Genomic DNA, 12,509 nt, shown 5'->3' on the forward strand with positions numbered 1-12,509 from the left:
TGACCCGTTGCAGATGGACCCAGGACAGCTCTACTGATACAAGGCTCGAAAAGTCGATCGGCTTATCGATCCCAATGCAGTTAGTCAGACTTGTAGCCCACTTACCTCCAAGTGAGCCTGCGGCATTTGACACCACCTACACATACACATGTCCACACACCCACCGACACGCACACACACACGCACATATCCATACATACGTGCACACACACACGTACACGACGCATTCAAGCATTCATACACACACACACACACACACACACACACACACACACACACACACACACACACACACACACACACACACACACACACACACGCACACACGTGACGTGACCTCTCACCTTTGTCCTGAGGCTGTGTGCTGGCGATGATCCACTTGACCAGGCAGCACTTCATCAGGGCTTTCCGGGAGAAGCGCGGCTTCTGCCACTTCCCAGAATCCTTCACTCTGCCGGGGCCAGGCTCCAGGCCGTTGGCATCACCCAGCAGGCTGCCGTCAGTCACCTTGCCTCCATCCTCCTAAACACACATACACCAGAGTGGGGGCGAGGGGGAGAGAGAGAAGGGATAGTGAGACAAGGTTCAGAGATCAGGCTGGAACAGCTCATAGCAGAGATGTGTGTTCATAACTAACACGTGCTTATATTGTTCTTGGTTTCAGAAGAGGGGAATGACCCTAGTTTATTCTAGCATTAAGTTCTCACTAGGCTGAGTCTGTTTGTGCACTATCACACTGTGCCTCATCAATAACGGCTGCAACAACTTTCCCCAGGGCTTCTTCCATGTCTCTCTCTCTCTCTCTCTCTCTCTCTCTCTCTCTCTCTCTCTCTCTCTCTCTCTCTCTCGCTGGTTCCTGTCAGGGGTCATGGGGGTCTGTCACACTCCCAGGCTGACACCAGCTCCGGGTCAGCCCGGTCATCCACGCCAGAGACATCTCAACGTGGTTCTCTTTCTAGCGCAGGCCGATACAGGTGGGAGATTGTTCCTGGTTGTTTGAGAATAAATCAGCTCCGCCGTTGTCGGCAGAGAATCACTCTATCAAATGGATCTGTTATGATCTCAGCCGTATTAAATCCTTTAGATAATTTTTTTGGCTGGCAATTTTCAGCTCATTCATTTTATTATGATCTCGCTAGTCTTAGAGGGGTAAATGCCATGTGATAAATATTTATGTTCCGACCAAATAGTTATTTAAATGTTAATCTTGAAGCAAAACAACAAAATCCTAATTTTTTAACGGCTGGTGGAACCACAGGAGGTAGATAAAAAAAAGAACGACTCGAATTGTCTTTTCTGGTAGAAACTGGGATCAGTACACGGGTTATCAGCTCGGTGAGCCAGTTTTCAAACCCGGCAGGGAAAAGACAAAGGCGTGGTGGGTCGGTACACAGGGTATCAGTCCTATGATCAGGAAAATAAGCTCCGGCAGGGAGAAGGCAAAAGGCGTAGTCGGGAAGAACAAGCAGGAATCAAGAACCAGGAGCCGTATATATCTCTAGTGATAACGCTGGGACATTTGACACAGAGGAACACAGATGAACTGACACAGAGGGAGGTAAACACACTGATTAAACCCCTAACCCTAACCCCAACGAGAGGAGATGTGAATAAGACAAGGTTAAACAGAGAACGATGAAGAAAAGGTGCAACAAACAATAAAAACATAACTTATGGAGAATGGCAAGACGTGATCTCTCAAAGTGTGCAAAAGGTCAAGGGTTAGGTTATTGTTCAATATTTCAAATTGGCATTCTTCTTGATGCATTGTTATGTATATATTGTTGAGCGCAATGCATAGTGTGCATCGGTCTTTTTTGACCCAATGTAGCAGTGCTCCACTGTACAGTGTTAACAGTTCAAGGTTGAGTAACATTCATCTCACTTGACTTGATTTGATGCAATGTGATGGAATTTCTTGTGATGTAATTTGAACCCTTTAAAATTGGATTGGATCATCTTTGAGACCCACTGGTATCAGTCACTGCTTTGTCTGCTTTACCATGCACACACACACACACACACACACACACACACACACACACACACACACACACACACACACACACACACACACACACACACACACACACACATGCATGCATGCAAAATAAATGAAACACACAAACACACACACACACACACACACACACACACACACACACACACACACACACACACACACACACACACACACACACACACACATCAGGACTGAACGACGTGTGTGATAGCAGATGAAAGAGGTAAATACAAGACAAACAGAAGCTCTGTTTACCCTGCAGGGAGGGAGGGGAAAGAGAGAAAGAGAGAGAGAGAACGCAATAGAACACAAATATAGAGCACTTTATATGGCTTTGGATTCCATTGAGATTCTGAACATGCATATCCTCCATTCTGATCAGGCAGAGAGTGACAGAGAACGAAGAAGAAATAAAATAAGCAATCAGGACCTGAATGAGAAATAGCAAAGAGAGGACGAGTGTACATATATATAGGAAGAGAGAGGAACATAGAGAGAAAAAGAGGAGTGAGAAAGTAAGCGAGAGAGACAGAGAGAGAGAGAGACAGAGAGAAAGAGAGACAGAGTGATAGAGAGAGAGGATAAAGGGAGTCACTGGGACGTTAGAATAAAGATTGTCTGCTCGTCTTCTTGGATGAGCCACTGGCTATTAGCATAATGGACGCTGCCCATGCTATGGGAGGGAGGGAGGGGAGGGAAGAGGACAGCCAGGGTCGGAGCCAGAGGACAGGGGCTGTCCCGTGATGTGAGAGTGGTGGAGGACGGAGGGCTTTGATATGGATGTGTGATCTCACAGCGGCAAACCCACACACGAGAACCACAGAAACAGAGCCACAGATTTAACTTCAGTTACACAGACAGACAAACGCACGCACGCACGCACGCACGCACGCACGCACCGCACGCACGCACGCACCACGCACGCACGCACGCGCGCACGCACACACACACACACACACACACGCACGCACGCACGCACGCTCCGGACTAGACTGACTATGAGCTATGGATCTGTGAAATCAAATGGGCTGACGCTGCGAAATGACAAACATTCCTGCTAGCTTTATTAGAAAGTACGTCTGAAGGAATGTCAGAAGGAATACAGTTCAAAACACAACAGACAGCCTGGCTGAGGTCCCCCCGGGGTTTACGACGTGAGAGCAGCCACCAGAAGGAGAGCACAGAGAGTTGAACCAGTGCAGGCAGACAGCGTGTAAACAGAAGAAGATCCTGAAGCATCTTTCTGTTTTATTCATGGACCACTGGGCACTCTGATAAACTCGCGGTGCATAATCTCTCACAGCCACATTTGCAGGACACACACACACACACACCCACACACACACACATACACACACACACACACACACACACACACACACACACACACACACACACACACACACACACACACACACACACACACACACACACACACACACACACACACACACGTACGCACAACCCAAAATTGTTTATATGTGTGCACATCAACAAACACATCCATTCACACGTATACACACATACACAAAATACATATAAACAAACACATACGCACAAATTGCTCTGAATTAATTGACCTAAGATGTACTGCACGTCGGCAACCCAGGTTGTTTTTACATGTGCTCCATAAATGCAGTGACTTCCCTTCACTTGAGAAACAAACACTGCGCAAATACTCTGTATGTATTCTCTTTCCCCTCTTTCACACAACCAGACATGTTGAGTGTGAGCGTGGGAGAGACACTGACCTTCCATTATTTAAGATAAGCCATCCTGTCATTCAGACCAAGCAGGAAATCTGCAGTAGGCCATTGTTACTGTACTGTATATTGTAATGATATGGATGAGAGACACAGACAGAGAGAGACACAGACAGAGAGAGAGACAGAAAGAGAGAGAGACAGAGAGAGACAGAGAGGGAGAGATATAGAGACAGAGAGAGACAGAGAGAGTGAGAGAGGGAGAGATATAGAGACAGAGCGCAGGGGGGGAGATAGAGAGAGAGAGAGAGAGAGAGAGAGAGAGAGAGAGAGAGAGAGAGAGAGAGAGAGAGAGAGAGAGAGAGAGAGAGAGAGAGAGAGAGAGAGAGAGAGAGTGCAGCAGAGGAGTAGAGGGGAGTTCAATAGAAAGGGGGTGGGTGGGGGGAGGTGAGAAACAAGAAGGGGGAGATGCAAGAGAGAGTGGAGAAATGGATGGAGTTGCACATGTATCAAAGGCTCCTCACTAATGGACAGAGCTGGGGGGGACCAAAGGGGGAGAGGAGAGAGAGAGAGAGAGAGGAGAGAGAGAGAGAGAGAGAGAGAGAGAGAGAGAGAGAGAGAGAGAGAGAGAGAGAGAGAGAGAGAGAGAGAGAGAGAGAGAGAGAGAGAGAGAGAGAGAGAGCGAGAGCGCGCTGGCGGGCAGGGCGGGGGGGACTCTGCAGTGTAGCGTCATGGATGAGGAGGTTCCATAAATAAGTTATCTGATTAACACTTCTCGCAGAGCAGTGCATAAGAAGTAATCTCACTCTCCTCTTCCATTGGCTCTTCCATCCGCCAATCCAATTGTTTAGAATTGAATTCAAGCCACGCCTCTTCAGTTTGTGTTCGTGCCGGGAATGGATTGCAGTTGTCTCCGCGCTCATGCGTATTCATCACTCTTCTAACTCTGGGCCCAAGGAGTCAGCCCCCATCTATATCCTCCATCATGTCTGTCCATTCCACCCCATGTACCAACCACACTCTTTAACTGCACTTTCCTGCACTAGAACTCTCTCTCACTCTTTTCCCTAAAGCAAACCATAGAAACCTACAAACACCCACACATATACGTACGTATGTAGGCACACACACACACACACACACCTACCCCCCCACCAAAAGACACAAACACACACACGCGCCAGATGTACTCAGGGCGGCTCGTATAGGCTCAGCTCGGGACATGGTGACAGGTGACATAATGTAGAGAGAGTGTGTGTATGTGCGGATGTGTGTAGGTGAGAAGGTGTGTGAGGAGGTGTGAAAGAGGGGAGCAATAGGTCACAGACCAAGACAGAAATGGGAAAAGACGGATTCAAAAAAGGAAAAGGGAAATATATAATTAATATTTGATAATCCCGCCATACCGAATTTCTGCTACTCAGCAGACCCAGTGTAGCCCCGGCACATGTGTCATGGTCTGAAATCATCCCATTCACATGCAAATAGATGGAGAGAGGGACTCAAATAGACCCTTCTGGTGCTGTGATGCGGATGGAGAAAATGAGTTCTCCATCTCGGTGACAATAGTCAGCACACAGAACCCAACCTGCTTGGAAATACTCTTCGAAAGGTAGCATGAACATGCCGTGAGTTCCCAATAAAAAACTGCTCTAGTGTGTGTGTGTGTGTGTGTGTGTGTGTGTGTGTGTGTGTGTGTGTGTGTGTGTGTGTGTGTGTGTGTGTGTGTGTGTGTGTGTGTGTGTGTGTGTATATTCAATTAATTATCTCTATGCCGTTGTCAAGGGACTGTATCTCTTAGATATCTCACCAAATGTCTCACCAAAGGTAAAAATTGATTTTTCTTGTAAATCACAATATTGATCATTGATTGTCCGGCATTCTTAACAACCAATCATTTAAATTCAATCCATTCTCTCCCCGTCATGAATTCCGAGGTGTGTGCAAATGTGTTTGCCTGTGAGCGAGTGAGCGAGTGCGCAGATGAGTGCCTGTGCCCTTCACTTTGCAATCGCACAGAGAAGAAATCCCAACCGTATATGAGAAATTGCAAATTAGATTTTTCTCGCAGGGTTTCCTGAACGATGACATTTTCAATGGAGTCTGTTATTCAGACCTTCTAAACAAATGAGCCCGCATCAAGCGGACGTTCCCCTGGGTCGTGACTACAGACCACAATGATATTGTTATCAATATCATCGCATGAATCCTGCAAAAGCAAATCTTTCATTGACTTGATTTAATGTAAGTGTGTCAGTGGTTGATCCAACCCTGTTAATCACATCACTCATGACGCGTTGCAACCCACTGACCGGACCCAGTGTGAACAGCGGAGGCCATCTGTGACTAACACACGTGCTGCAGTCTCCACCCAAGCATGTTTCATATGTAAATGTAAACAGACACGTGCATAGCGAGGCATGTAAACGTTCACCTCGGCCAGTCTGATAACCAAGCCTCTTGTACCGCCAGGGGGGTTAATGGTGCGTCACTTTGGCTGGAATGGACATGAGTAGACAGAAGGAGAGATATCTAGGACCAACTGATATAGTTGGTCCCTATCAACTAAATAAATAACTAAATAAATAAATGATGTTTTCTTATTTCTGATTAGTTTTTGCATTCTTGTGATAGTGTTATTGCGTTGTATCAGTTATGTTATCCTAGAGAATTGTGATTAGTGAAAGGGGCTAAAACGCCTGTTTGTGAATAACATGTTGAATGAAGAACGGCTGTTGTCATTTTTTCATATTGTTATTTACAGAGGATTTATAAAACACATTTTGCCCACACCTGTGAAAATGTTCATTGGCTTTTGTTCAGAAACTCTCGACTACCCTTTAAATGTAAATTGCTGCCTTCATTTACATTGCGTTTTCTACGTTATTTTACATTAACATGAAACATACAATCAAATGTGTCATTGTATCTTACTTGAGCTGCTTGAAGATGGGCCTTGTTTGTCTTTTAGATATTAAACCTGGAACTAATATACCACCTGTTACCCCAGCCCGTGTGGTTTATTCCTTTAAACACAAAACAATGCAAATAGTATACTACATCATGATGGATTAAAACCGACAGAATGGAGGGATTCAATGAATTCACACAATGCTCTGGGGTTGTAATGTATTAACATGAAGTCAATATCAACAACTTTCTTTTATATGGTTCACTCTATTTTTATTCTAAAGCCCTGCCTTTCGTACACAGCCATACTTGATAAATATGATAAGATAAACACAATGTTATCTAACTCCTGCGCCTCTCCTTTGTACTGCAGTAATGATGCACCTATCAATAGTATTCTGACTATTTTAAGGGGGTGTGATGGATGCATGCCACCCAGCCGGCTGGATGGCTGGATGGTAGATTAAGGTCTACATGGAAGTGACGGCTAAAATGGGTGATTCATAGCTCGTTAAGAGAATTAATGGTTCTTGAACGGCGATTTTTTTTTTTTGGAAGCAAACCCATTACTTCAGCAAGGAAATAAAACCCACAGTGGATGGGAGTGAGAGGGATCAGGCTTCTGGAGGCTCCTAACGGGGGACTATAATCAGAGTACCAGGGATTCCTTATACATTGATCCTTTGAGTCCTCTGTAACCGTGCAAAATCAGCTAATAACTTACAGTCTGTGCGCGTTAAGACTATTTGCAGACTGTAGCCGGGATGAATCACCATAGACCCATGAGTTTTCTGTCTGTCTTGCGCCAACAAGCACGCACAGGAACACACATACACACACCCACTCACCCACCCACACACACACACACACACACACACACGCACACAAACACACACACACACACACACACACACACACACACGCACACGCACACGCACACACACGCACGCACGCACGCACACACACACACACACACACACACACACACACACACACACACACACACACACACACACACACACACACACTCAGCGAGAGAAGATGAAAGGAGTCACAGTGCGAGAAGCGATGTAAAGTGACAATTTAAGGAAACTGATCCGGAGTCCGCTGTGGCGTGCGGACCTGCCACCAGAAAGCACATAGATAGACTATTATGCAACTTCACTCCGAAACTCAGCTTTGGAAAAAGTATAAAGGATGGGGTCGCTGTACGACGCCCGTCGCCCACATACAAAACATGCCCGTTCACCATCAACCAAAGACCGACCACACTAAAACATTAATTGAGAATAGCCCACTACAACGGGATTCTAGTGACGTGAATCACAGTTCAAATCAGACATCAGTCGGCTATCAACAGAACTGGCTTGATTTAAAAGAGAATATATGTATTACCTGCATGTTTGGGATCTCTGTGCGCGGGGTGTCGGTAAAAGTCGCCCGGATTGCAGCCGCAGCGCTACCTCTGGTGTCCTCTGCTCTCAGACGCTCAGCCCGCTCAGCTGAGATGCGAAGGAATGTTCGCCTACCGAAAGGAGGGGGGGGGAGGGAGGAGGGGGATTCAGCCAAAGAGGATGAGGGAGGGGAGACGGATCGAAGGAGGAATTGTTGAATTCCAGGTTGTTATTATTGGCTTGTGATACATATGTAAAAGTTACATTTAGGGACATATATTTTCCTGTACCAAGGAATATCTACCACTCAACGCCAACTGAAATTGAAATATTTCAATCAAGGACCGTTTTGTTCAAGGTGTGTGTGTGTGTGTGTGTGTGTGTGTGTGTGTGTGTGTGTGTGTGTGTGTGTGTGTGTGTGTGTGTGTGTGTGTGTGTGTGTGTGTGTGTGTGTGTGTGTGTGTGTGTGTGTGTGTGTGTGTTCGTGTATGAGCGCACATAGTAAAGTGTGTGTGTGACGTGTGTGTGTGGTGGGGGCCTGCAGGTTGTTTTGTGTGTGAGTGATTGCATGAATGCAATTAAAAGCCTCTTTGCAATTTCTCCTCTTCTCAGGAGGAATTGAATCAATTGGAGCGACCTTGGAGCAACAAAGCTGCACGGGGTAGAACGAGAGAGGGAGTGTGTTGGGTGTGTGTGTGTGTGTGTGTGTGTGTGTGTGTGTGTGTGTGTGTGTGTGTGTGTGTGTGTGTGTGTGTGTGTGTGTGTGTGTGTGTGTGTGTGTGTGTGTGTGTGTGAGGTCAGTTTAACAATCAACCCGGGTCAGTTGATTGCATAATTAAACTCAAAACACCTGCTACCTTTTACTGTGATCTCTGAACTTCATATTCACATCACTGCTGAAATATTCAACACTGCACCAGTGAGCTGCCCTTGATTAGGGAGGTGTTTCAGGCAGCACAAAACGGAAGTATGAGTCTGAATGACTGGAATGTAGCCTTTTTGCCTGGCTTTGATTGATGGAGGATTACATAATGGGATAACTTTACCTGAAGCACCTAATGAAGTGATGAATGTTGATACTGAAAGGCTTATCATAATGACGTGGTGAATGTTGATGCCCGAGGTTCGTCATAATGAAGTGATGAATGTTGATGGTTAAAGGTTTGTGACAAGTGGTGAATGTTGATGCTGAGAAGTCAGCATCTCAGTCAGAAATCATAAATGTTTATGCTCAGGGTATGAGATGAAGGGATGAATGTTGATGCTTAGAGTTTTTCAGGATGAGATGGTGAATCAGGAGGTTTGTTTTAAAGAAGTAATGAATGTTGATGATTATAGGTCTGTCCATTAGGCAATCATTCCTGCTTGCCTATGTAATCAAGTTTCCAGTTGATTTGGAGGCATCATGGGTGTGTGTGTGTGTGTGTGTTCGGGGCGGGGGGGGGGATGAGGGGACCTCTAGCAGTCAGGCCTGGCCCTCTTTGCCCTGGACGGTGGGTTTATCGCAATGCCTTTGTCCTTCCGGATGTAATGCTCCCAATCTCCCTATCTGTCCCTTTCCCCATCCTCGTCCTCTACTCTCCTTATCTCAGACACATTCTCTCATTCTCCATCCCTCTCTCCCTCTGTCTGTCTCCCTGCCTCTCGCTTTCTCTCTCTCTCACTCTCTCCCCCTGTCTATCTCTCTATCTCTCTGTCTTTGTCTCTCTCTCTCTCTCTCTCTCTCTCTCTCTCTCTCTCTCTCTCTCTCTCCCTGTCTATCTCTCTGTCTTTGTCTCCCTCTCTCTCTCTCTCTCTCTCTCTCTCTCTCTCTCTCTCTCCATCTGTCTCTCATATTGTCGATTTATCTGCTCAGAGCTCTCCACAGTCCGTTCCTTCATCTCCGTGAATGGGTGCAGAGTGTCGATTGACCTCAGCTCCCCCCACCACCCAAAAAAGACAAAACAGCCACAACAACAACAAACGCTGCAAGAAGGGGCAGATGGGCTCCAACATCAGAGTGCTTTTTTCTTCTGGAACACAATAATCGCAGATTTACCATGCACATGCACACACACACACACACACACACACACACACACACACACACTCAAACATACACAGACACACATGCACACAAACACACACACAATCACACACACTCACACACACACACACACACACACACACACACACACACACACACACACACACAGACACACACACGCACACACATGCACACACACGCAAATGCACCCGCAAAATTACACACACACACACACACACACACACACACACACACACACACACACAAGCATACGCTCACACACACACACACACACACACACACACACACACACACACACACACACACACACACACACACACACACACACACACACACACACACACACACACACTTTTATGTGTCTGGTGGGGACTGGAATATCCATAACGTGGTGAGCCTCTGATCGACAGCGTCCTAATAATAACCATGCAGTGTTGTTTGGCAGATCAGCCGGTGTGACAGAGCCCAGGATTCACACACATCCTCGAAATAAAGCTGACCTCACACGGCATCAGACGAGGACGCTGGCAACAGCACACGGGGAAGTGACGCGGAACAAAGTGTATAAATAACGTGCCTTTTCTTTCAAGCAAGCAAAACTGAAATCATCTTTAATCACCCTGTACAGCATGAGTCTCTCCGGATGTCGTTATGAGAGCAAAATGTCTGTTAATCTACCGTTCCCATGTGAGTCTGCCCTCCCCCGGAGAAACCAGTGGCTTTAGTGCCGCGTTCGGATCAGTTCATTAGGGCTTCATTAGGATTCACCGTATCAGGGCTTGTTATCAGTGTGTTTTCCGCTGACTTTCGTGGTTGTGACCAATTTCCCTGTATAATCTACAGGCCCGGGGCGAGCACGCAGCGTGGATTGTGTGAGCCGCACAATGTACCTGTCTCATTTGTAGCAAATTAGCACTGGCGTGAGTCCAATGTTAGGCATTTGGTGCCTATTACAAAAGGCTTAACAACAATTCAAACCTAAATGCTGAAACGCACTTTTAATCTGGGAACTGCAAAAGCATAATCCGCTGAACACGTACCCACCAGCGAGTCACTTTCAAATGACTAATGGACAAACAATAGCCTGAGTTTGGCTCTGAGCACTAGCAATAAGAACAGCAAAGTCAACGATTGTAATCGTTAGTTCGTTTGCACTAAAATCTTCATGCTTTTTAGATTTTGATGCCATTCTATGAGGATATGATTGATATTTAATAAACTGGAGCAGTGACATTTAAATGTTGGATAAAACAAACACATGCACACACACACACACACACACACACACACACACACACACACACACACACACACACACACACACACACACACACACACACACACACACACACACAGACACATACAAACACACAGAGGTTTGAGTGTTTGTTAGCACACATATTGTGTTTTAATAGGCATCTCATCTCAACATATGTGCTATGCCTGCAAGGCTTTACTGACGTACTGTGTATGAGAAGGGGGGGGGGGGGGGGGGGGGAGTTTGGGTTGCTTGGAAACCCCTGTGGCTCCTGCAGGCGTCCTGAGCGAATGGAGACCCCTATAGAGACCACCTCGCAGCTGGAACAATGCTGTGGATAAGCTGTGCGGGACACATGTGCGAACCAACACACGTGATAATGCCCGCATATTAAATGCATCAAGCACGGAGCAGCACACAAGCATGTAAACACACACACACGCACATACACACACACAAACACATGTACACGTGCCCACACGTAGATGATCACACAATCACACACACACACACACACACACACACACACACACACACACACACACACACACACACACACACACACACACACACACACACACACAAACACACAAACACACATAAATTCACCCCTCGGAATTAGTTCATGTTTCTATGGTGAAAATGTCTATATTTAGATGTATAGAAATAGATAGATTCTTCGGCACCAACATTTGTATTCATGTGTGACTCCATCCAACAGCCTTATGCTATTTCTGTATTATTATTCCCATGTGTGTCCGTGGACGTTATCTTGGCCGGCTCAGAACCAGCGATCTGCAGCCTCTCTAATTGGTTCGTATGTGGCTACCTTATAAGAACATGGTGGGCCAATTATCTCTCAATTCACAACTTTAGTCACAAATGACATTAAGAGGGGATTTCTGTATATGTTAATATAGCAACAAGAATGATGCAACACCAAGTTGTTGTATAAGTCCAACTCATTCAACACCTTTAACGTTCCACTCGTAGGTGATTTCCTTCAGTGAATCAGACAGCCGTATGCAGACCAATAGTTGTGCCTTTTCACTGTGTGTTCCTTCACCGTCCATGCAATCGGCAGTGGACACAAAAGAACAGAGGGACGCCGGGCGACTTATGTGGAGGTGGGGGCGACAAACGGAGGGCAACTTTGTAGCCTTGGAAACTGTTG

General features: G+C 46.2%; 1 protein-coding gene across 2 annotated transcripts in view; it reads right to left on the minus strand.

Moving 5' to 3' along the window:
* Positions 1–8,189, minus strand: part of kcnip3b (Kv channel interacting protein 3b, calsenilin) — a 38,300-nt gene extending 30,111 nt beyond the window's left edge. The window contains exons 1-2 of one of the 2 annotated variants that reach the window (XM_060054471.1): positions 8,032–8,189; positions 345–522 (exon numbers count right to left, since the gene is read on the minus strand). In XM_060054471.1, coding sequence (XP_059910454.1) covers positions 345–522; positions 8,032–8,037 — 184 coding nt within the window. In that variant the 5' untranslated portion in view covers positions 8,038–8,189. Of the gene's footprint in view, positions 1–337; positions 523–8,031 lie in introns of both variants that reach the window. The other variant, XM_060054470.1, reaches the window with a different exon arrangement.
* Between the last annotated feature and the right edge of the window lie 4,320 nt (positions 8,190–12,509).

Source organism: Gadus macrocephalus, chromosome 6 (genome assembly GCF_031168955.1).
Source record: "Gadus macrocephalus chromosome 6, ASM3116895v1".
In the NCBI taxonomy this organism is placed as follows: domain Eukaryota; kingdom Metazoa; phylum Chordata; class Actinopteri; order Gadiformes; family Gadidae; genus Gadus; species Gadus macrocephalus.